The sequence below is a fragment of the Trichechus manatus genome, unplaced genomic scaffold (assembly GCF_000243295.1).
Source record: "Trichechus manatus latirostris isolate Lorelei unplaced genomic scaffold, TriManLat1.0 scaffold00011, whole genome shotgun sequence".
In the NCBI taxonomy this organism is placed as follows: Eukaryota; Metazoa; Chordata; class Mammalia; order Sirenia; family Trichechidae; genus Trichechus; species Trichechus manatus.
In genome coordinates, this window is record NW_004443947.1 from 28,089,795 (window position 1) to 28,115,328 (window position 25,534).

The 25,534-nt window shown below is 45.6% G+C and overlaps 2 protein-coding genes across 2 annotated transcripts in view; one reads left to right on the forward strand and one right to left on the reverse strand.

Moving 5' to 3' along the window:
• The first annotated feature begins 375 nt into the window (after positions 1 to 375).
• Positions 376 to 17,891, forward strand: FAXDC2 (fatty acid hydroxylase domain containing 2). Its single transcript, XM_012554110.2, has 8 exons — positions 376 to 423; positions 2,487 to 2,578; positions 2,711 to 2,814; positions 6,348 to 6,469; positions 10,399 to 10,604; positions 11,050 to 11,155; positions 11,519 to 11,685; positions 12,423 to 17,891. The coding sequence occupies exons 1-8, from the start codon at positions 376 to 378 to the stop codon at positions 12,571 to 12,573; spliced, it is 996 nt and encodes a 331-aa protein (XP_012409564.1). The 3' UTR covers positions 12,574 to 17,891.
• LARP1 (La ribonucleoprotein 1, translational regulator) overlaps positions 15,293 to 25,534 on the reverse strand; it is a 61,012-nt gene continuing 50,770 nt past the window's right edge. The window contains exons 16-19 of the mRNA XM_012560139.2: positions 25,378 to 25,522; positions 21,002 to 21,111; positions 20,698 to 20,825; positions 15,293 to 19,001 (exon numbers count right to left, since the gene is read on the reverse strand). Coding sequence (XP_012415593.1) covers positions 18,792 to 19,001; positions 20,698 to 20,825; positions 21,002 to 21,111; positions 25,378 to 25,522 — 593 coding nt within the window. The 3' untranslated portion in view covers positions 15,293 to 18,791. The remainder of the gene's footprint in view (positions 19,002 to 20,697; positions 20,826 to 21,001; positions 21,112 to 25,377; positions 25,523 to 25,534) is intronic.

Consider the following 25,534-nt stretch of genomic DNA (forward strand, 5'->3'; position numbering starts at 1 on the left):
CCATAGGTGAGGGACAGTTGGGTACAGTGGGGGTTCAGAGGACAGATTTCTTCTGACAAAGGGAGTACAGAGCTAGAAAGTTAAGCTATTCAGAAGCAGGATCTGGCACAATCCATTTATTAGAAAGCCAGTAATAGGCAGACAAAAGTCCCATTCCCAGCCCCTTTGACTCATGTTACTGATGTGCAGACCTCACCCCAGACCAATTCAAGCAGAATCTCCCAAAGCGGGGCCCTGGTAGGGATTTTGTAAACTCCATAGGTGATTTTAATGAGTCACCAACATTGAGGATCACTGTTACCCTAGCATTCCCCTTGACTTCCCTGGTTGCATGTGAAAACCACATTCAGGCTCGCCTGTGCTTTCTTATTCCAGATGAAGGGAGAAGCTGGAAGTGTGCTACGCAGTGAGAAGTCAAAGCAGGTAAACATCAGCACCTTGCCCACCAAACTGCTGACAAGGTGGCCAGTGGCTCTTTCCATATCTGCAGTTGCCTGACGTCTCCCCCAGGGCTTCAGGGTGGTTGACACGAGGATGTGCTCATTTCAGTAGCTGAGTGGAGACCACTGGACTACAAACTTCTTTATACCCAAAGCCCCTTTGCATGACAGAGTGTATGTGCAGAGTCATTGCAAAGCCCCATAGTTGTCCCGCCATCATTCCTGACCTACCTGCTGCAGCCCTTAGAATACCCCCATGCCCCAGGCCTCGAGAACCACCCCTTTCAGTAACTGCTCTGGAGATAACAGAGGCCCACTGGGGCCTGGAAACCAGCTCTTGACCCCAGGTAACTTCTGCTGTGCATGTTCCTGTGCTTCACAGTAGACCTTTGTCCTGTTTATATTCCTGTCCTCTGAGCTGCTGGAGAGATTAGAAAACACCACCATCACTGGAAAAATATCTAATCCTCTACACGAAATTAAGTTTTAAATTTGACTTAGTTTGGTTTAATTAAGAAGATGAAAAATTACTCGGAAGCTTAGCTAGGAACCTTAGGGGGCAGTGAGTTTATGTTAATGGGGAAGAACAACTCAAAAAAGGAAAGTGAGAATGGTTACACAACTCAAAGAATGTAATCAATGTCACTGACTTGTACATGTAGAAACTGTTGAATTAGTATATGTTTTGCTGTGTATATACTCAACAACAAAATATATTATTTTTAAAAAGATGAAAAATTAAATTCAGAAGAGGAAAAATTCCCAGTGAGTCTGGAAAAATTCCTGAAAAGGATCTTCAGAATCCAAAAAGAAAAGAAATAATGCAAAAGCCCCAGGTAACCTGTCTAGCGTACTTGGGGTGACCTTTGGCCCGTGTTAAAAAAAAAAAAAAGTTCATATTCTCTGATTGGTATGGCCAGTCTAGCCCTCAAGAAAAGAGAGGGAGGAAGAGCGAAACTCACTTTCAGAGCTCAAGATCCTTATGAGCACTAGCCCTTCAAAAGCTTTTTACTGGCCATGGAAAATGACTGACATTTTGGTCTTTTGATAAGAAATGGGGCAGGGTAATGCGGAGAAGAAATGATTCAGCACAGATTCAGGTTGCTTAGAATGGGGCAATCAAAACACAGCTGTGCTCCTTCAGATCTCAAGTCTGGGTTAAAATGTAGCATCCTGTTAGGTCACTTCCTCTAGGAAAACCCCCCTCACCCCCTGTACATTAGCTAACTGCAGAGGATCCGCAGGTACACACCTGTTGGGACCACCACCTCCAGTTCTTTCTCACAAAAGAACATAAGCAGACTTCATTTGGCTCAGAAACACGTTATGTGAGTGTGATGTGTTAACACTCTTGACCAGCCTGCAGCCCCAGCTAATCTTGCTGGAAGGCAGAACAATTATAAAAGTCAGAACACGTGTTCATTCACTTTCCAAGGGCAAGAGTGTGGTGGGAACGGGAAAATAAGGCCTGGCCCATGAACTCGTGAAGTCCTACGGCAAGACAGGGTTTCCTCATCCAGGATTCTGCAGCTCCTTCGATGACAGCTGTTCACCACCTTGCCTGCCCATTGGAATCGCCTGGGGAGCTTTAAAAACCATGGCAGGGCCAGGCCTGACCTCCAGAGACTCATGTAATTGGGTTGGGGAGGAACCTGGGCATCGGGATTTTAAAAAGTGCGCAGGTGATTCCAGTTTGCAGTTCATGGGTCCCTGGGACAGCCAGGATGACTGGTAATGAAATCCCGTTAGTGAAAGCTCGCCTGCCCTCCTCTGAGTGAGACAGTTGCCTGCTAGTTTCTCTGGAATCAGGTGAGTTCTTTTCCATCTCCCAACCCTGAGCTCTAATTTTCATAAGCATACCCATATATGGTCAGAGAGCTCTTGATAAGGAAGAGCCTCCCATAGAAGCTGGGAACAGGCCAGCAGATGGGTGTTGGTGGCCTGGTTGAGATTCTAACCTGCATCACTCCTGCTGCGCCTCAGCAGCGAGCTGGGTATGAAGGCAGGAGGCTCTCTGGCGCCTGACACTTTCTTGTTCTGACCCAGAAGGGACACATCTGGGGCTCCATGAGGAGGACAGCTTTCATCCTAGGCTCTGGCCTTCTCTTGTTAGTGGCCTTATGGAACTCAGTCACATGGTGAGTCTGCCTGGCCCCACTTTAACTCACGACCTATGGGTAGTGTGGTGGTGGTCTAAGGGCGGAGTATGGAGTGAGGGGCTGTCTGCCCACCAGTCTTCGCCCAGCAGCATCAATGGTTTTTCTTCCAAGGCATCTGCAGAGATTTTGGGGTGCTTCCGGCTTCTTTTGGCAAGGCCAGTGGGAGAGGCTGCTGTCTACATTTGAAGGGAAGGAGTGGATCCTTTTCACTATAGGTGAGGCTCGCAAATCACTAGTTCTTAGGGCTTGGTTACATGGTTGTAGCTAATTCTTTTTCTATTGTTTTGTTCTCTACTTTGGGACTTCTCCATTCTTTATTCCAAGAAATGAGGACTGGAACTTCAAAAATGTGGTAACCCCAAAGACTGTTAAACTTGTGGGCAGTTTGGAAACAGAATGTCTAAGGAAAGAAGCTAAGAAGTTGAAAGAAAAGAAATAGCTTATGTAAAATGAATGCACACTTAAAGCAACAATCCTACTTCTAGCTGTAGCCCCACAAGAGCAGAGAGAGCTGCTCTATCTTGTCTGAAGCTGTGTCCCCTGTACCTGGTACAACCTAACTCTCAGTGTTTGACACAAGTGGTCACTTAGTAAGTATTTACTGACAGCATGAATGGCTGGAAACAAGCCTAAGGAAGTATGATGGAAGAAAAAGTCATTTAAACGTATTTATAACAGCATTATCTACAAGAGGGAATGTCCTCAGTCACACATTCACTCAAATAATATTAATGTTACTGTGTGCCAAACCTGTATGAGGATATAGAGAGATTTAAGATGAAGTGTTTGCCTAGTCCATTAAAAAACTATGTCACAGTTTCCCAACCCTGAGCTCTAATTTTCAAGAGCTCAAGTTAGATTTGGCTTTTTGCTGTATGTCTCACTGTTTGACAAAGTCACATGGGTTACTCTGCTGTAGGAGGGGAGATAAAAGTGTCAGTTGTCACAAAGCAAAAGTGCAAATAAAATGGGCCCGAGGATTGTTTTTAGCCAGAAGGAAAACTCTGAAAATGGGCTGAGCATTAAATGACAGATTGAATGGAATCTTTAGTTGTCACTGGAAAAGAACAGTGCAGATTACAGGTATATATGGAAAAAGTGGTGGGAAAAGTTTTTATATACTGCGGTACTCTGTCCTATAGGGTTGCTATGAGTTGGAATTGACTTGATGGCAACAGGTTTTTTTGGTATTACAACCTGTCATCTTGGTGAAAAATTTTTAACTTGGTTTTTTTTTCCCCGTTAATTAGATTGTGGACATCTTTCCATGCCAATTAATATAGATTTAGTTAATATTTAAAGCTGCTCAGTTTATTTCATTGCATGCAAATACTGTAATCTGTTTAATCAATTTGCTACAGTGGACATTTAGGCTGCTCATACGTGTTGCTATGACTTAAAAAATGCTGCCTGCCTTTCCTTCCTCCCTTTCTTCCTCTCCTTCCTCCCTCCCTCCCTTTTTGTTTGGTTATTTTTTGGCTCTTCTTTTTTAATTGTGCTTTAGGTGAAAGTTCACAGAGCATATTAGTTTCTCATTAAACAATACACATTCTTTTGTGACATGGGTTGCCAACCCCGGGGCATGTCAACACTCTCCCGTTCTTGACCTTGGGTTCTCCAATTCCATTGTCCAGCTTTCCTGTCCCCTCCTGCCTTCTCGTCCTTGCCCCTGGGCTGGTGTGCCCATTTAGTCTCATATACATGGTTGAACTACCTGTGTTAATTGTTTTATAGGCCTGTCTAATCTTTGGCTGAAGGGTGAACCTCAGGAGTGACTTCAGTACTGAGTTAAAAGGGTATCCGGGGGCCATAGTCTCAGGGTTTCTCCTGTCTCTTGTCAACCAGTTAAGTCTGGTCTTTTTTTTTTGTGAGTTAGAATTTTGTCCTACATTTTTCTCCAGCTGTGTCCATGACCCTCTATTGTGATCCCTGTCAGAGCAGTCGGTGGTAGCTGGGCACCATGTAGTTGTGCTGGACTCAGTCTGGAAGAGGCTGTAGTAGCTGTGGTCCTTTAGTCCTTTGGACTAATCTTTCCCTTGTGTCTTTCGTTTTCTTCATTCACCCTTGCTCCAGACAGGGTGGGACAGTGGAGTATCTTAGATGACTGATCATAAGCTTTTAAGACCCCAGAATGTAGAACATTTTCTTTATAAACTATGTTATGCCAATTGAGCTAGATGTCCCTCAAGACCATGGTCCCCAGCCCTCATCCTGGTAGCTCAGTCCCATGGGGAGTTTGGATGTGTCTGTGAATCTTCTGTGACTTTGGGTCAAGTTATCCCTTTTTATTAACTTCAGATACTGTCAAATTGCCCTCCAGAATGCTTGTACCAATCCATATTACCTGACAGTGCTGGCCAAATATCTACTCCCACAAAGCACTGTGGTTGGTGGGGCAGAAAGGGTACTGGAGGAAGGATACAGAGCCAGAGTTAAGTAAAACCCTGTCCTTGCCCTCTTGGGGTTTTGAATCTAGAGGAGGCAACAATACATGGACAAATAAAGTGAATAATACAAGAGTGAGGTAACATGGTAATGTCACTTGAGTAAGTGCCAACTGTGGTGGACAAAGTGCTGTTTGTTTTCAGTAGGAGACCGGTAATACCTGGAATAACTTCATGGAAAAGTGAGATGTGCAGCAGAAAGCCAAATCTAACTTGTAAATCTTGATCCACAATTCTTAAAATATTCTGCAGAACATCAGTGTTGTGGGATGTTAGTAGGTAAGGTGACCATGTAATTTATCCACATTGGGACATTGTGAGAGTGGAAGGAGGTGTTATCAATAACTGCTGGAATGACAGATATAAACTGAAATTGGCCTGGGCAAACAAGGATGCCATCCTATTCTTAGGTGTTCTGAGAAAAACTTGTTTTAGCGTCAAAAAAAAGTCTGGGAAATGTTGAGTTTAACCAAGTCAAACAGGTTTCTTTGATGCAGGAATTCTTGGAGCCTTTAACATGTAAATATGGACCATGACTCCAAGAGAGAGTATGATGACTCTAACCAAGAAGTCCTGGAGAGATGAGATTTCTGCTTTGAGAGATGTTGACTAGATGGCACCTAAGGTCCCACTGCTCAGTTAGCAGAGTATCAGGGATTAGGTTTCTTGACTGATTCCTAGTCCAGTGCTCATTTTGAACCATACCATACCAAACACTTCCTTTGCTTCTCCCTTCCTTGACAATTCATAAAGGGTTCTATGGGCACAAATCCCCAAACATCAACCTGTTCTTGTTAGTTGCCATCGAGTTGATTGACTCATGGAGACCCCATGTGTGCAGTGTAGAACTACTCAATAGGGTTTTCAAGGCTGTGACCTTTTGGAAGGAGATCATCAGGCCTGTCTCCCGACGAGCCTCTGGATGCGTTCGAACTGCCACCCTTTTTGCTAGTAGTCGGGCACTTAACCATTTGTTCCACGCAGGGACTTCTAACATTAACCTAAATTCATTTATATTTTAGAGTCCATCATTTATGTCAACATCCTTTCATATATATATTTTGTCCCCAATCACCTTTAGACAAGTTGTCCCCATTGTACACTTAGAGACACACCTTAAGTGACTTGTCCAAGTTCCCACAGCTAGTTTGTCACCCCAAGACTAAAGGCAGCCCCCTGATCCAGAGCACTAGGACCTCCCTGGCAAGGCACTGTCTGCGGTTATCATGGAACGTGTGCTCAGTTAATTAATGTGCTGCGAAAACCTGAAGTCCTGATTGTTCCCTTCTGTTTCCCAACCTTAGGTGCCACTCAAGTGCCGGCTCTGTTTTTCTGGAGTTTCAATGGACTTCTACTGGTGGTTGACACAACTGGAAAACCTAACTTCATCTCTCGCTACCGAATTCAGATTGGCAAGAACGAACCGGTAAGTGTTGCTGCAGATTCTCCTGGTCAGAACAAGAAAGCAAAAGCTCAACTCTTAAAATTCTCACTACCGGTCCAGGAGAGACCATGACCCAAGTGGGCCAAGTTATTGTCTACACCACCAGTTGCCAAGTTGATTCCAAGCCATGGCAACCCCATGTGTGTTAGCAGAACTGTGTTCCATAGGGTTTTCAATGGCTGATTTTTCAGAAGTAGATCACTAGGCCTTTCTTCCACGGCACCTCAGGGTGGACTCAAACCTCCAACGTTTTGGTTAGCTGAGTGTGTTAACCACTTGCACCACCCAGGAATGTATTATCTACAAGGCTAACCCCAATTCAGAAGCTTAGAGAGGGAATAATTTGCCAAACATCCCAGAGCAAGCTGGTGGCCAGTCAAGACTATGTTCTAGTCTCCTGATTCCCAGCCCAGGCTCTGTATGACTGTGCTGCCCCAATTACTGCGGTCAGCATTTTAGGAACTAAGTGACCACCTCTGCCTGGCTCCCAGAGACATTAGGTAGCTCCCCCTTATCCAGGAGATAGAGACAGCAATGGCCCCTACTGGATGCTGAAATCCGGGTAACAGCTGTTGTCCTAAGTGAAGGGCACAGCTGCTGAAAACAGTGGAGGACCCTGCCATATTAGATGGATGGTATGGATTCTGAATGTGTTTGGGGGGTGGTTTTTTAAATTGTTGTTTTTAGGTGTTAGAAATCTCATCAGCCAAATGTCCAAATTCATCACTTACAAGTTCTACCTTCCAACAAACATTTGAACGTAATTCAGACAAGTTTCTTTGCCACTGCATAAAAACAGCACCCTTCCTCCACTGTCAATCACGTTCATTTTCTTTAAAGCCTCACCAGAAACACATTTAATGTCCACATTTTTAGCAACATTCTGTTGCTTGTGCCATATGTATTCCCTAAGACAATGCTTTATAGCTTTCCTCAATTCCTCCTGAGCCCCCACCAGAATTGCCTTTGACATCCATAATTCTACCAAGAGTCTCTACTTCAATCTAGGCTTTTACTATTGTTGTTGTTAGTTGCTGTTGTTATAGCGACCCTATGTATAACAGAATGAAACACTGCCCAGTCCTATGCCATCCTCACTATCATTACTATGTTTGAGCCCATTGTTGCAGTGACTGTGTCAGTCCACCTCCTTGAGGGTCTTCCTCTTTTTCGCTGGCCCTCTACTGTACCAAGCATGATGTCCTCCAGGGACTGGTCCCTCCTGATAACATGTCCAAAGTATGTGAGACAAAGTCTCATCATCCTCACTTCTAAGGAGCATGCTGGCTGTACTTCTTCCAAGACAGATTTGTTTGTTCTTCCGACAGTCCATGGTATATTCAGTATTCTTCATCAACACCATAATTCAAATGCATCATTTCTTCTTCAGTCTTCCTTATTCATTATCCAGCCGAAGTTAGGTGAGGCAAAACTAGGCTTCCCTGGGTATCCTAATGCCATCTCTGTCCTTGCTTGCCTCCTTGCTTTCCCTCATGTACCAAATCCATCCCATCTGGAAATCCTATTGGCTCTATGTTCAAAACAGAGCCAGAATGCAACCAGTTCTCATATATCTACAACTGCCACCCTGGTCTATTCACCATCATCTCTTTTCTATATTATTGCAATTCTAACTGGTCTTCCTGTTTCTCCCTTCTCCCCTATAGTCTGTTCTTAACAAAGCAGCCAGAGTAATCCTGCACCATTTTGTCACTTCTCTGCTCACAAGCTTGTAATGACTCTCCATTTCCCTTGGTGTGTCAAAGCCAAAGTCCTTACAATGGCCTTGTATGATCCGGTCTCTCCCCACCTCTTTGACCTCACCTCCTACTTCTCTCCAATTCACTCACTACTCTCCAGCCAAACATGTTAGGAATGTGCCTGTCGCAGAGCCTTTTCACTAGCTTTGCCTGAAGAGTTTCCCCCCAGATATGTTAGGCTAAGTCCCTCACCTCCTTTACATCTTTGTTCAAATCTCATCATCTCAATGAGGCCTACTCTTGACTACTCTTATTTAAAACAATGGTGACTGACCACCTACCACCTGGCACTCCCAATGCCCCATTTCCCTACTTTACTTTTTTTTCCCGAAGCACATAATCCCTTTTATTATACATTAATTTTTTAAGTTGTGGTAAATATATAGGTAATAAAACACTTGCCATTTCTACAGTCTTCACATGTACAGTTCAGTGACATTAATTACATTCATCATGTTGTTCAACCATCACCATTAACAGTTTCCAAGTTTTTTCATCACCCTAACAGAAGCTCAGGATCCCTGGTGGTGCAGTGGTTAGGTGTTCAAACCCACCCGCTGCTCTGTGGGAGAAGGATGTGGCAATCTGCTCCTGTAAAGATTTACAGCCTTGGAAACCCCATGGGGCAATTGTACTCTGTTCTGTAGGGTCACAATGAGTCAGAATCAACTTGACGGCAATGGTTTTTCGGTAACAGAAGCTGTGTTCCCTAAGCATTATGCCTTTTTTTTTCCCCCCTTTCTTCCACCCATCCCTGGTAACTACTAGTAGACTTTCTCTGTATACTTGCCTATTCTAGATATTTCATATAAGTGGGATTATACAGTATTTGTCCTTTTGTGACAGACTTATTTCACTAAGCATGTTTTCAAGGTTCATCCATGTTGCAGGACTTAATTTTTCTTATTATATACATTAACACTTGTTTTTATATCTTTTGTCCTCATTGGAATGTAAACTCCACAAGGGCAAGAATTTTTGCTTTGTTCATTGCTATATTCCCAGCACCTAGAACACTACCTGCTACATACAGAGTGGACACTCAATAAATGTCGGGAGTAACAGCTGCAACTCCCCCGTCTTGGTCAAGGTTTCTAGAAGACTGTATGGCCTTGTCTTACACGTGCTCTCAAACCAAGCTGGCCAGACCTAGCCTCACAATGGATCCCTAAGCTTGAAGAGTGAATCCTGAAGTCAGTTAACACATGTAGTGCTTGGGAAGGCTGGAACAGGAAGGCCTCAAGTCGGGGACCACTCTGAACCCAGCACCATGTTGGGGCAGAAACCTTTTCTGCTTGCCGAGGGAACTCGGAGAAATCCCTTCTGACCAATTCCAAACCAGTTCATAAGGTCCCAGGAAGTGACCTGGCATCATGAGGCTATTCCCTGGAGCCCCAGTGCTCTAACAAAGGGAAGGGTCAGTGGTTACTGATTGTTGGGGAAATGCAGGCTGCAGTATTGAGGTCCAGTGGAGCAGTTGGGGCCAGCTCTCCACACTGGAGCCTGGGGTGATAGCTCAGGCAGGACCCCAACCTGACAACTCCATGTGAAAACCAGGAACACCAGGTCACAGAAAGTTAGGCAGTAAGCCAGATAGGCAGCTCCCTGGCTGACTTCCTTTTTGGTACTGGGGGCTAATCCAGTGAAGCTGGACCACATGAGGTCGTAGAAGACCTTGAAGTTTGTATAAGGGGCTAGAGGGCTGAACTGGGATATCAACCTGAGAGTACACAGCCTTCTCCAAGTACCTAAAGGCTACCCAGGGGTCCCTGTCAGGAATACATGGGGCCTGGCCAGCTTCAAGTCCCATCTCTGCTTTCATCTCGTCAGAGAAATGAGAATAGTAGTAATATTTGCAGAACCAGGAACAAGAAGCCAGACTCAGGCAGAGACTGAAGGCTGCTGGGAGGGGAGTTTCCAAAGGCAGGAACATTACTCATCCACCTAATAGTCGGGGCCTTGTTGCTGCAATGGTTCCAAACCCTAGCCGGGTGGCAGTCAGGTGCTACTGGCAGTGACTAGACATGACTCCCAGCATCCAACCCGAGTGAGGGCCTTATATGAGCAGGTCACAGTGGAGCCTATTTTCTAGAAGGGAAAGACTGACTTCTTATACTCTTGACCATCTCCTTCATTCCTTCTCTTGGGCAGGTGGACCCTGTGAGACTACAGCAGTCCATCCGCACAGTTCTCTTCAACCAGTACGTGGTCTCTCTCCCCATAACAGCCTTCCTCTATCCCTTTCTCAAGTGGTGGGGAGACCCCTGCCGCCGAGAGCTACCCACCTTCCACTGGTTCCTCCTGGAGCTGACCATCTTCACCCTGATTGAGGAAGTCATGTTCTACTACTCACACCGGTGAGCATGGTCCCTGCCTGAGCACAGCTGGCTCCTCATCCTCCCTAAGGCTCATTTATAAATGAGGAAACTGAAGCCTCTGAATTGTAGGCATAGGACCAGCACCCCCTGGCCTCAAATGCCTCCCGTTATGTTAGTTAACAGGGAGGCAACTATTTGTCCCACACTGACCACTTGGGACAGTTGAGGAATGCCCAGAAAAGAGCCTTGTCCATTTGTGTGGGAGGCAGGGCAGTCCCTTACCCATTTCCTTATTAAACCCTTTCTGGGCACCATTTCCATTTTACAGCAAATACAACTGAGGTAGATTGGCCAAGTAACCCCAAATTATGCAGCCTAAAAAGTGGGCCTGGGACTTCAAGGCAGGTCTGAGCAGTATGGTTTTTCATGGTATGGCAGGGAGGTGGGGGACTGGCAGATTAACTCTCTTCCGTCCATGTTCCAGGCTCCTTCACTACCCAGCATTCTACAAGAAAATCCACAAGAAACACCACGAGTGGACAGCTCCCATTGGTGTGATAGCTCTCTATGCCCACCCTATAGAGCATGTGGTGAGGAGCACTCCACTCTCCCCAAAGGCAAAGGGCAGAGGACTCCAATCACTTTCCCTCTTCCCATTAAACAATTACCATTTCTTGCTGACATACCATATGCGAGGTGCCAGGTTATCTCATTTAATCATCCCAGCAACCTTTTAAATGTTTATTATGTTAATGGAAAGTTGAGGCTAGTACAGTTAAGAATTTGTTCAAAGTTAGAGCTAAACAAGTCTCCAGCAAATGTCCTGAAACTCTCGGGTTCTCCAGATCTGTATCAAGGAAGTCTTGCTGGTACCACTCTGGGACAAAGTGGACACCCAGCTGGGTCCCCTCCATCTCCCTGTGCCCTGCCTTCAATCATCCCTCCCCTTGCAGGCCTCCAACATGCTGCCAGCAATGTTAGGTCCCTTATTAATGGGCTCCCACTTGTCATCCATCACCATGTGGATCTCCTTGGTCCTCATCATCACCACCATCTCCCACTGTGGCTACCACCTACCTTTCCTGCCTTCACCTGAATTCCATGACTACCACCATCTTACGTAAGGCTCCCCTCCCCATAGTGGGTACCTGGGCAATAACTACCACCCTCATTCCTGGAGCTTCTGATGGCAGATACTAGGGGGTGCTAGTGAGGGAGGGGACGTCTGCAGGCGAGAGAAATAATCACACTGGGGCCAGACCATCTTGCCTTTCTCCCTGTTTCTGACACCGGGTCCTCCTGGAACTGGGTTTTATTAACATTTTGAGTTCTGGGCCCTTTGAGTATCTAACGTAAACTATGGTTCACTCTCTTCTGAAAAATGCATATATCCGTAAAAACTTTGTATGCACTTCAAGTGGAATTATGCACTCTGAGAGCCCCCAGGTTTTTTCAGGTGCGGTCAATGATTGTCCTGCACCAGAATCACCTGGGATGCTTGTTTAAAATGCAGGCTCCAAGAATCTGGAGGGTGGGACCTGGAAGTCAGCAACTCAATCAGTGTTCCAGGATGATACAGGAACAAGCGTAGCTCTGCCAGGGGTTCTCCAATGTGTGTGCATCAGAATCACCTGGGAAATGTTTCAGAGGAAGACTCCAGACTTAGCAGGTCTGGTGTAGCCCCAGAAGTAAACACTTTTAATAGGTCCCCAGGTTATTCTAATACACGTGGTCAGGGTGGTGGAGAGGTGTGGGGTACAATGGCTTAGAAAATGCATGAGCGGCCCCGCAAATGAAATGGAGGTCAGTATGCGGACTTCCAGCACCAGGACTGTAGCACCTTCCTCTCTCCACCAGGTTCACCCAGTGCTATGGGGTGCTGGGAGTGCTGGACCACCTCCACGGGACTGACACCGTGTTTAAGCAGTCCAAGGCATATAAGAGACACGTCCTCCTGCTGGGCTTCACCCCACTCTCTCAGAGCATCCCCGACTCACCGAAGGAGTGAGGGGGGCCCGAGTGCCGTCCTTGCTGTCTCCTCAGCAGTGGACTGCTGAAGTGGCCTGGGTCCTAATGATCACACCTGACAACTTACTTCCTGTAGCCATGCACTCTAACAATGGCATCATGAGTATCCCCAGGGCAGGGGCAGTGCCAGCTTCCTGGAAAAGTAGGGCCAAAGATGAGGCCAGGGCTTCCCTAAACTACTGCCCCTGATATTCCTTTAGGAGATCAGGAATTCACTTAGGGAAGACGGAAAAACAGTTCGCTAGACTGGAGACCAGCCAGAGGGAGGAAACCACTTCCAGGGCTCCTGGCATGCCCCAACCCCCACCCTGGACTGCTGCTGTAGAAGGAGAGAAGTTCCACCCTAGACGGCTCCTTGTGGCCTAGAGACAGAGTGACAATGGTGGGGGGAAAACAGGATAATGCTTTGCTACTTCTCATACCAAAAAGCTTTTCTCATCCCCTACTCAAGGCCAGGGCACCCCGGCAGATAGTTTCAGGTAGTCCCAGTTCTTAACATTCCAGTCCCCATGGCCCCCAAACACACAGTCAGTGAAGAAGGCTCCACTGCAACTCTGCTCACCACAAACTTCTTCCATCTCTGAAAAGAAAAATACCAATCACAAGAGCTCCTCCCAGGATTAAAACAAACACAAAAGAGGCGCAGACCAAACCTCAACTTCAGCTCTACAAGGAAAGGAAAGGCTAAGCCCTGAGGGCCCTGCTAAACTGGCGTCCTTTTACATACAAAGGGGTCAGAGTTGCTGGCCTTTGGGGACACCCAACCCAGGCCTCCTTGTTGGCCTCCCTGAAGCAGGGCCATAGAGGTTACAGCCCTCCTTCTCCCACAACGAGCCCAGAAGGCAAAATCCTCACACCCCCTCCCTTGCCCCCCATCCCCCTCCAGAGGTTAACCAGTTGTCTCACCTGCATTTGTTGATTTTTCACAGTGGTACCTTTTTCAAATGAAATCTTACCTGGAACCTCAATATATGAAACCACCACAGAGCTACTCTGGCTGAAACAGACCCCATTCTGATCTTTGCTCTGAAGCCACTGACACTACTAGGAACCCTGTGGCTCCCAAGAGCAGTTTGATTTGAAAGAGCACCAACATCAACCACTATTTAAGAACTTTTCATTCCTTTCTGCCAAGAAAACCATCCACTATTTTGAATGTTTCAACTCTGATAAGGCTAAGTCTCCAGGCAGAACTATCAAAAAGGAGTTCCTCCTTAATGGACCTAGGATCCTGGAGGACCTGCCCAGTTGGCCAGCATCTCTCCTGGGCCTTCCAAAGCTCTGCCTGCACACCTCTGGCCATGGTGGACCCAGGCGTCCTCCCCAGGACAGCTGGTGCCCTGAGCTCTTGGTTCTCACAACTGTAGGCCTGCTTATATTACTTGTTCCAATAAATAAACACTTGGAAAAAAAAGTAATTCTTTGGTATATTTAAGGAGAAGGGCAGGGAATGAGTAAAGAGTGGATAAGGAAGAAGGAAAAGTGGAGGACACCTTGACAGGGGCAGTGGAACCTGACCCTATCAGATGATAGCCCTGAGGTGGGTAAACAAGTAAGAGGAAAAGGCTGAGACTTTGAAATTCCCAGCAGAAAATGTGAATGTGAAAAGAGTAACCATGTAAAATAGTCTCCTTTTAACACCAGTAGATATTGTGGGTTTTTTTTCTCTCCTTATGACTCATTCCAAGCTCAAGAATATATGACATCTGACCAATCAGTGCCTTCTTTATGAGCATTCCTAACAGGTGTGGAAGTGAAGTTGAATTTACTCATGTCTTCTGCTCCCAAAGTACCAATCGATTTACAGTCAGTCTACAGGAGCCCTGGACACTATTTCCTTTGGCCTGTGGATGCCATTGGTAGTGCTGAAGTACCTGCGCACCTGAAGGACAGTGGAAAATACTCCCTTGAAAATCATTTCTAACGGGATGTTCAGGTGCTGGCCATAGGAGACAAACAGTTGTCAGATGAATGAGTAAGTAAGGCCATGCCTCATTTTAAAGTTTGTAATTACACATCCAGGCCAGAAAGTAAACCTGGATGCGAACATTCAGAACGTGTTCCTACTGCCAGCACCTGGGCTCCTGGGTGAGAGGAAGCCACCAAGAGGCTCAGGGACCATCATGTGGTGGGGGCTCATTGTCCCACCCCGCCCTAGCTTCCTCTCTCAGGGCTCAGTGCTGACCTGGATTCCCTAAGACCACAATAGGAGCGTTCAACTGTTACTCCTTCATACCCTGCAGGAAAATCTGTTTAGTTAGGGGCTGTACCAACCCTCAGTGAGGAACTGGAAGCACCCTTTCTCTTCCTGGCTCCTAATGCAAAGGCAGATAACTTGAGAGCAGGCAAGTGGACGGAAACCCTGAAATTCCATCTTTAGGATGCTTTGTCTGTCCCTTTTGCAGGGTTGTAGCTCTCGCTTCTCACAAGACACACTGTGAATGGGAATTTAAGGCTGGTAGAAGCCCTAACAACCACTAAGGAAGCCACCTGGATGCACCAGCAGCCTTAACAGCTCTGTAAGGAGCTCCTGGCCTTAGACTCCCAAAAAGCACAATGGCAGAGCCTCTGCCAAGTGCTTCATTTTACATCCAGGGCAGGGTACTTGTCGGCACTCTAAGTCCTCTGGATCTGGAGAAACCCTTGCTGGGTTTCATCCTCACACCCAACAGCTGCAACCCAGATGGGAGACAAGCCAGTATTTTGCCTTTTCAAGTTTTTATTTTTATACATTTTTTTTGTATTAAAAAGAAAAGCATAATTACCACAAATTACAAAGGACTAAAGCAGGACTAGAATAATGAATGAATCACTTCAGCCTGGAAAGCAGATACTCTCAATAATATTAATGTTATAATACAAGCTCATTCAAGTATTTTACATGTTTTTTCTTTTTCTTTTTTTTTTGTCCTTTTAAATGTGATATTCTAGCACATGGTAAAGATAATGTACTATGAGCGTAAGGTGGAACCTTCTCTGCAAAGCCAGATGACAAGTTTTCCTCTCCAGTGAGAAACGGGCTCTAAGTTCTTCTCTGCCTCTGCCATCAACATGGGCCAAAAGAGGAGAGCGTGGGGGCTGGGGCAAAGCCAGGGACCCCTGCACACAGAAGATACTCTGGGTCCTGTTCAGGAGGCGGCCAGATGATCCACGCCACTCTACCCAGGCTTTTGGCAAGCTTCCCCCCAACCCTCCCTAAGCCATCTTCCTTGCCCCTCTTCCCCACTTCCAGGGCCTTCTGAGCAGCTTAATTTCTTTCTGTCATAAAATCAAGGAAAAAGGGAAAAAAGAGCTACAATGGAACAAAACAAAAACAAAACAACTTTGACATCGGGGCTCAGCACCACAATCTGAGCCCCAGGGGTTCAGGCTGAGGCAGGGCTGTGTGGCCCTTCTGTACTGGTAGTGCATTTGCTCCCAGTTCAGGGGAGGGTGAAAGAGAAAACCTGTCCCTTACGAGGGTGAGACACATAGACCTTCTGGTGTCTAATACCGACAAGTCATGTTGGCATGGACCAACCTTGGAAAGGTGGAGGATGAACAAAGGGGTTTGGGGCAAGGTGTTCGCTTTGTGTTTCAGGTCTTGGATCCCCAAGGGAGGATGGTGGGTGTGAAGTGGCTAGTCCTGATGGCCCTGCCACTCCTGGCATGCTTGTCACAGATAAATCGGTCCTAAATTCAAGTGTCTTCAGAAAGTGAAGATGTAAACTACTCTTTGCAACATTAACTCCTAACATGTTACAAAAACAAAAAGTCCTCCCCCCCTCTAATCCTCAGCCTATGCTGAGATGAAGTCCTCACCTCACCACCCCAAAGGGGCTTCCTCTTTCTGGGGTGTCTGTGGGGAGGATCAGGAAGAGGATGGCAGCCCCTGGCCTGGGAATAAACTCTAGATAACAGCAGCCTTTTCCCACCTCCAAGGTTTTCTTGTGCTCCCAAACCCAGCAGAGAATAAGCACTGAGGTTTCTGTGGTGCCGGATACAGTACAGGGCTGAGTGACCTGAAGGAAAGAAAGAGGGAATGAGGGGAAGGAGGAGGGAGGTCCAAGAGTCTAATGTCTGGTACAATGTGGGAAAGGCCTTCAATCCTAGCAGAGACGAGACACTCACCTAACATCCTTGGCTTTCGAGAGCACTGCGTCAGAGATGAAACAGGCTTCCCACATACCAACCACTGGAAAGGCAGGTGCCGGCTAAAAGGAATGAAGTGCCCAAGACAGGGCAAGCCTGGGATACTGTCCCCTACTCCCAACCTTTGGGCCCAACAAAGGAACCAACTGAGAAAAAGGGCCAAGGAAGTTCCAGCAATTGAGTGAGCAACAAGACCATAAACTCCTCTCCTGTTGCCCAGTTCCCACTGGGGGTGAACAGGCAGTCATGCCCTTACCCAGCACACATCCCAAAGTCTGTGTGGGTCAGTCCTTTGTCACCCTCCCTAGCTTCTGATGACAGTAGACTCCAGCCATTCCACTGTCATTCACAACCCCAGCAGTTAGTGGCTGGAGAAGAGAAGTCAGGTATACTCTATGTCCACATATACCTTCCTGCCACAGGGCTTCAGCCACTGGCAGGGTTCCCCCCAGCCCCCAACTCCTCCTCATCCCTTGTTCCCAAGCAGGGTCAACCGGAGGGTGGGCAGAGATAGCCTGCAGAGGGGGGATGCAAGCTGGGAAGACCCCACCAGACCTGAGGGAGGAGAAGTGGCATCTTTCTCCACCTTTTACAAGGAACAAAGTCTCCTTGAGGTCTCAGAGAACTTCCAGGCCAATACAAGAAACACTGCCAAGCCTCAGCTACCAGGCGTTCCGTTTTCCCCTCTGGGGTGGAGGAGGCGTTCAAGCTGAGGTCAAGAGTGTTCCAAATCCAGGCCAACTCTGTTCTCCAACAGTCTGAAGCAAACTTGGCCTTTGGGTTCCAAGGGTAGGATGAGAAGTGTCACGGCAGGATGGGGCCTGGCATGAGACAACAGCAAGCAGAGCGAGGACACGACAGAGGCAGCAGTGTACAGACACAGGACGTCAGCTTCAAACGATGCAACAGCAGGGATATTATGGGCACAGCTCTGACAGGAGCTGCCCCCAACTCTCTTGCCTCCAGTCAGGAGGCATGGTACATGCAACTCAGTCCAGAGAAAGATTCTATCCAATCTAAGCCCAGGCACATCCAGAGAAGGTGGGAGCTCTTCAGGTTGACTCCATCGAGGAAAACAGGCATTTGGATATTTCAGATTCCCACTCCACAATAAGGCAACTTTTAAAAAAATATTATATCCAAGAACAAAAAAAAAAAAAAAAAAAACCTAAGGGTAGAGGAAAGACATCACTTTTCAGTGGATTAGGTGGGGGGTTTTCTGGAAAACTTTTTCTTTTTTTTTTGGTCTTTTACAGTCGATTTTGTCTTTTTTTTTTTTTTTTTTTTCCTTTTTTCCAAGGATGGAAAGGTCAGAGAAAAATAAAATAAATCATCTTTCAATAGTCTTTTCTGGTATGAGCAGCGTCTCTCTGGGCTGGGAAGTAAGGGCATGGGGAAGAGGGGAGCGGGGAGAGGCTGAAACCTTCCCTCAAACCCCACTTTTCAATCCTTTGGTTTCCTTCTCCCAGAAGACAGCAGAAGGGTGTGGTCGGGACAGCAGGCAGAGAACACGGTGATGGCAAGCCCTAGATGACCAAAGGGTTAGTGCTCCTGGGGCCCAGGGGTGCTGCCAGAGCCTTCCATGGGACAGTGCTGGGCAACGGGGCACACGATGCCTTCTTGTTGGGCTGCATAGCTGGCCTGAAGGGGAGCAGGAAGAGGCTGTGGGTGGGGACCAGGGGTGCGGCCTACCAGCCACAGGCAGGCTACAGAGTGATTTTGGTAATCCAGACGAACTATCAATAATTTAAAACTTGATATATATATATATAGATATATATATATATAAAAAAAAAAATCTCCCCCCTTTCCCACTCCCTCTTAGAAGAAGCTAGGATATGAAGAGTCATGGAGAGAGGGGGGAGTGGGGAGGAGTATGTGGAGGCTCCTGCCCAAAAAGGTACCTCTGACAGCCCAAATGGTATTCATGCCACTACTCAGCACGAGCGCCTGTCCCAATAACTCCAGGCCTATCCCTTTTAAGTCCCCTCTCCTGGGACTGGGCACCCCCATGGCCTCTTGCCCAACCTACCCCCTTCCTGCCCAACCCCAGGGCTAAAGGGCCTTTCACTTTCCCAAAGTCTGTATGTCCGAGTGCTGGCTTGTCCATTTGGCATCTTCCCGGATGGACTGGCCGGAGGGGGGCGTGAGGGGTTGGCTGTTCATGGTGGTGGGCCTGCTGGAAGACTGGGAAGGGCACCTCTTTCTGCTCTCACCGCCGCCACCTCCTGCTGCCACTGGGTGTCGCTTGTGGTTGCCCTCCTCACCCATTGGGGGCTGCAACAGAGAAGGGTGTCAGAGGTGATTAGTGGGTACACTACCTATACCCACTGTGTGCCACGACTGACCATCGAGAAACCACCCACTTCCTACTTCCAATGTAGCTTCCAATGTAGACAATGAACAGATTTAGCCTTAAAAACCAGTTACCAGTTACACTTACAAAGCACTTCTCCATGCAAAGCACTGTGCTATTTTATGCACATTCTCTCACAAGGTCCACATCACCCTTTGATGTAGACATGATCGTTCCATTTTACGAATGAATAAACTAAAGCATAGAAAAAGAGATTTGTCCAGGGTCCCATAGCTGGTAATAAATGAAGATAGAATTTGGACCAGGCCCTTCTACCTCTGAAGCCAAGGCTTTATCAACACACGTTTCTGCTCCCCTTCTGAGAACGGATAGGCTGGCTCAAAAACAAAAACCCAAACCCGTTGCCATCGAGTTGATTCCGACTCACAGCGACCCTACAGGACAGAGTAGAACTGCTCCATAGGATTTCCAAGGAGCGCCTGGTGGATTCAAACTGCCAACCTTTTGGTTAGTAGCTGAAATCTTAACCACTGCACCATCAGGGCTCCAGGTTGGCTAAGGAGATGTTAAACGTGGAATACAATATGCCGAGATGCCTCAAGCCCAGAAGGCCCAGATGCTCCTAGGGAGCACCTCATTCCCCTCAAGGCCCTAAAGACTGCACTGAACTAAGAGTCAGATACCAAAGCTGAGCATTTCCCGCCCCACATCTGTATCTTCCATCTGTATCTTCCCCCAATCCCTAAGGCTGGAAGTGCTCAGGATGGAAGAAAACAGACTCAACTTCATACTGAGACCTGACTGGCTCTGTCACTATCTTATTTGGTGGCCACAGTCCTCAGTTTACCCATCTGTGTGTACAATGTTAATACTAATAAACCGTGTTGACTTCACATTATAAGGGTTAAATGACGTCAGTATGAAGTGCCTAGCACAGAGCCTGGCACCTAGTAAACATTCAATAAATGGCAGCTTTTAAAAATAAATGTGAAGGACTTATTTCTTGCTTTACTGCTAAGAGGTTTGAAGGGAATAATGACTGGCATATCCCTACTACATCATAAACTCCCTGAAGGAGTAAGTCTTTCACTCATCTCTGGGGCCCCTGAAGCACCAAGGACAGAGATGTCTAATCAGTATCTGCTGAATCAATTGAACAAATAACTCCAACCATCACTTCCCTAGATATATGCAGTAGTGATAACCCAGATCCACCGCTAGATGTCATTGTTGAGGCATTGTTCCAAGAATGAAGGACAATCAGACATCAATTCATAAACCTCTGTGGTTGGAACTGGCCTCCATCTCCCAGGAAGAGCAAATACATTTTATCTCAGGTGGCCATCCTGATCAACTAGTAGGGGCTAAATGGGGCACAGCAGCAAGGAGGATTGTGAGGTAAGAGGAAAAGAGCATTACGATGGTTTAGCCACATATACCATGAGAAAGAAGGGGAGGGAAGAGCAAGTATACAGGCCCCTCTAATTAGTCCTCACTGTCCATTCTTACCCTCCATTTGACAGATAAAAAAAACAAGGCTGAAATGGGGGAAGTGTCCCTGCGTTTGTGGCAGAGCTGGGACCAGACCCAGGTATCCTGACTTCTGGTCCAGTTTTCTTTTTCAGGACAACTAGAGTGACAAAGATGTTCACTTACATCTACTCGGAAGTCTTCAAGACGTCGGAATTTGCCGAGGTATTCTTGCAATTTGGGGTCAATGTCCAAATTTTTGGCTTTGGAATATTTCAGGAAGGCCCAGAACTTCTCCAGCCCATAGAGTTGGCCTGTAGAGAAAGAGGAGAAAAAGTAAAGAGGAGCTGGGCTGGTGAGGAGAAGATGAGGAGAAAGAGGCTCAGAAGAGAGGGAGGAGTGATGTGACAGATCCAGGTCAAACTGGGCAGGGAGGGTGGAAAGAGGTCTAGATGACTGAGGCTCGCAGAGATGCAACTCTGGCTCTCACCAGCTTCGTAGTCCTTCACGGTTTCCTCCTGAAAATCCTTGAATATGTCCAAGCGGAACTTCTTTTCCAGGCCATAACTGTAGTATCGAAAAAGGCACTCCAAACCATATCTGTAGGAGAACATAAGTCAGCAAAATCAGGATGTAGTTTCTTCATCTGTGAAATGGGGAAATAAATATGCCTGCATAACAGATGAGCTGTGAAGCAGTTTACACACCATGGGCTATTCCTGGAAAGTGTATCAAAACATTCCAAAGTAACAAATATTCTTTAAGAAGGGCTAACACTTAATGCTGGTCTAAGTGGGTCCAACATGAAATCGCTTGCTAGAGGTCAGAAAGCTGGCCCATCAAACTCCAGCCTACCACCCATACCCATTTATTTACTCCCACTTGTTTACATATATTGTCTCTAACTGCTTTCTGCTACAAAAGTGGACGAATTACAACAGAGATCTTATGGTACACAAAGCCTAAAATATTTATGATCTGGCCCTTTAGAAAAGTTTGCCAATCCTTGGTATATTCATGTATCTGACTCAGAAATTTCACTTCCAGGATTGTATGTTAAGTCCTAGAAATGATAAAAAGTGCAGATTTAGATTTTATAAATGTACAGAGATACCTAGAGCAGCATTACTCAACAAAATCTAAATGTCTTAGAGAAGCAGTTAAGAAAAACCATGGTGGTCTCGGGGAACATCTAGCTCAATTGGCATAACAGTTTATAAAGACAATGTCCTACATTCTACCTTGGTGAGTAGTGTCTGGGGTCTTGGGAGCCTGTGAGCAGCCATCTAAGATACTCCACTAGTCTCGTCCCTTCGGGTGCAAGGGAGAATGAAGAGAACAGGATACAAGGAAAAGATGAGCCCGAAGGACTAATGGTCCACAGCTACCAAAGCCTCCGCCGGACTGAGTCCAGTACAGCTAGATGGTGCCCGGCTACCACCACTGACTGCTCTGACCAGGATCACAACAGAGGGTTCTGGACAGAGCTGGAGAAGGATGTAGAACATAATTCTAACTCACAAAAAAAAAAGACCAGATTTACTGGCCTAAAGGAGACTGGAGAAACCCCGAGTATGGCCCCCAGACACCCTTTTAGCTCAGTGGTGAAGTCATTTCCGAAGTTCACCGTTCAGCCGGGGAGTGGACAGCCCCATAAAACCAAATGGGACTAATGAGGCACAGTAGTCCAGGGACAAGGGCCAGAAGGCAGAAGGGGACAGGAAAGCTGGTGATAGGGAACCTAAGATTGAGTGAGGATAGTGCTGATGTGTTGTGAAGTTGTTAACCATTGTCATAGGGCAACATATGCACTAACTGTTAAGTGAGAAACTATTTTGTTCTGAAAGCCTTCATCTAAAGTGAGAATAGCAGCACAACTGGAAGAGCGTAGTCGATGTCACTGAACTGTGCATGTAGAAATTTTTGAAATGGTGTATGTTTGGCTATGTGTATTTTCACCAAAAAAAAAAAGGTTGAGAAGTTAGAGGGTTGCAATGTTGTGTGGTTGTTAACCAATGTCATAAAACAATATGTGTACTACTATTTCATGAGAAACTATTTGTTCTGTAAGCCTTCACCTGAAGTACAATTAATAAAAAAACAAAAAACTTAAATTAAAAAAAAAAAGAAAAACCATGGTAAATCCATACAATGGAATAATATCAGTATTGGAAAATTATAAATGTATACTTATGGATCCTAAAAGATGCTTACATAATCAAGTGGAAAAGACATGCACTAAAACACAGTGTCATATGTAGAATGATCCCATTTTGAAAAACCCAAACCAAACCTGCTGCGGTTCAGTGGATTCCGACTCTAAATTTTACATCTGTATATGCACACAGTCCGGAAGGGAACACACTCAAATACACTGACACTGGTTATCTTGGGGAGATGATGTTGAGTTGGTCTTGCAACGAACAGACGGGGAAGAAGCTTGATGCAGAACATTAACAGTGGCAGTCTCTGAACTGACGGACATCATACCCCCACCCCAGCTTCTTTAAATGTTTCTGTGTTTTTTAAATAAGTCAGAGAGAACACATTTTACTTTGAAAATCAGGGGAGAAAAAGCAGCGGGAGTCTTATAAGTTTTTCAATAGCAACATATTGGAACCAACCTAAGAATTTTTTTTTTTAAATTGTGCTTTAGATGAAGGTTTACGGAGCAAATTAGTTTCTCAGTAAACAATTAATACACATACTGTTTTGTGACATGGGTTGCCAACCCCATGTCGTGTCAACACTCTCCCCTTCTCGACCCGGGATTCCCCATTACCAGTTTTCCTGTTCTCTCCTGCCTTCTCGTCCTTGCCCCTGGGCTGCTGTGCCCATTTAGCTTCCTTTTGTTTTATGGGCCTGTCTAATCTTTGGCTGAAGCGTGAACTTCTGGAGTGATTTTGGTACTGAGTTAAAAGGGTGTCCAAGGGCCATGCTCTAAGGGTTTCTCCAGTTTCTGTCAGACCAGTAAGTCTGGTCTTTTTTTTGAGTTAAGAATTTTTTTCTATATTTTTCTCCAGCTCTGTCTGGGACCCTCTACTGCGATCCCTGTCAGAGCAGTCGGTGGTGGTAGCTGGCCACCATCTGGTTATGCTGGACTCAGTCTGGAAGAGGTTGTAGTAACTGTGGTCCTTTAGTCCTTCAGACTGATCTTTACCTTGTGTCTTTCGTTTTCTTCATTCTCCCTTGCTCCAGACGGGGTGGGACAGTGGAGTATCTTAGATGGCTGCTCACAAGCTTTTAAGACCCCAGAGGCTACTCACCAAAGTAGAATGTAGAATGTTTTCTTTATAAACTATGTTATGCCAATTGAGCTAGATGTTCCCGGAAACCATGGACCTCAGCTGAGTAATTCAGTCCCTTACGGAGTTTGGATGTGTCTATGAAGCTTCCATGACCTTGCCTTGGTCAAGTTGTGCTGACTTCCCCAGTACTATGTACTGTCTTACCCTTCACCAAAGTTACAACTCATCTATTGTCTAGTTCTAAGAATCTATTAATAGGAGATTGGTTAAGTAAATTATCCACACAGTGTCATACCATGCAGGATATAAAAAAGAACAAGGAACAAAACAAACAAATGACCCAATTAAAAACCAGGCAAAGGATCTGAATAGACATTTCTCCAAAGAAAATATACAAACGGCCAATAAGCACATGAAAAGATGTTCAACATCATTAGTCATTAAGGAAATGCAAATCAAAACCACAATAAGGTACCACTTCACACCTACTAGGATGGTTATCAACAAAAAAAAGGAAAACAAGCCTTGCCAAGGATGTAGAGAAATTGGAACCCTTGTGTATTGCTTGTGCGAATGTAAAATGGTACAGCTGCTGCGAAAAAGAGTTTGGTGGTTCCTTAAAAACCACAGAATTACTTTATGACTCAACAATTCCACTCCTAGATATATTCCCAAAACAAATGAAAGCAGGGACTCAAACAGATACATGTACACCAGTGTTCACAGCAGCATTATTCACAAGAGCCAAAAGGTGGAAACAATCCTATGGATGAACTGATAAACAAAATGTGGTATATACATACAGTGGAATATCGTTCAACCATAAAAAGGAATCAAGTTTGTTACATGCTATGACATGGATGAACCTTGAGAACAACATGCCAAGTGAAATAAGGCAGATGCAAAAGGACAAATATTATTACATGATTCTACTTATCTGAAGTGTTTAGAATAGGTAAATTCAGTGACAGAAAGTAGAACAGAGGTTACCAGGGACTACGATAAGGAGAGTTATTGTTTAATGGTATAGTGTTTCTGTTTGGGATGGTAGAAAAGATCTGGAAATAGAAGTAGTGATGGTTACACAACACTGTGAATGTACCCAACACCACTGAACTGTATACTCAAAAATGGTTAAAATGATAAATTTTATGTTATGTATATTTTACCACAACAAAAGAACAAGGAAGTTACTCATGTACAAATAGGGAATGATCTCCAAAATACATACAGCAATAAGAAAAAAAGAGCAAAATGCAAAAAAGAGTACATAATGTAGGCTATCTCTTGTGTAGAAAAAAGCGGGTAGGGTGTGGGAGACCACACAGATATGTATTTGTTTATATAGGCATAAAGAATTTTTAGAAAGGACCCACAAGAATCTAACAATACTGGTCGCCTTTGGGAAAAGGAACTAGACGGCAGGGGGAAAGGGATGAGAAGACCTTTTATTATATAACCTTTTAAACTCTTTGAATTTTGCACCATGTGAATATATTACTCATTCAAAAATATTAAAATTTTAATAAAGTATATACACATGCAAGCGATTTCCAACTACAGTTCTGGAAGCAGACTCACCAGCACCAGTCAGAGCCTCCCACCCCAACCTGCTCACCTGTAGCCTTCTTTAGCATCCTCCAGAGCCAGCTGCTTGAACTCCTCATACATCTTTTTGTTGAAGTGATCTCGGAGGAAGAAGGACCAGAAGCGGAAGAGAGTGTTCATCTCCTGAGATTGGCCAATGCCCAAGCGTTTCCGCTCTGATGGGGGAG

What these genes read in the sequence shown, in the direction of transcription:
- FAXDC2 (XM_012554110.2), top strand. Translation starts at nt 376, where the DNA reads ATGAAGGGAGAAGCTGGAAGTGTGCTACGCAGTGAGAAGTCAAAGCAG. An exon ending in ATGTTCTACTACTCACACCG is followed by an intron (nt 10,605 to 11,049) that starts GTGAGCATGGTC and finishes TCCATGTTCCAG; the next exon opens with GCTCCTTCACTACCCAGCAT. An exon ending in CCCACCCTATAGAGCATGTG is followed by an intron (nt 11,156 to 11,518) that starts GTGAGGAGCACT and finishes CTCCCCTTGCAG; the next exon opens with GCCTCCAACATGCTGCCAGC.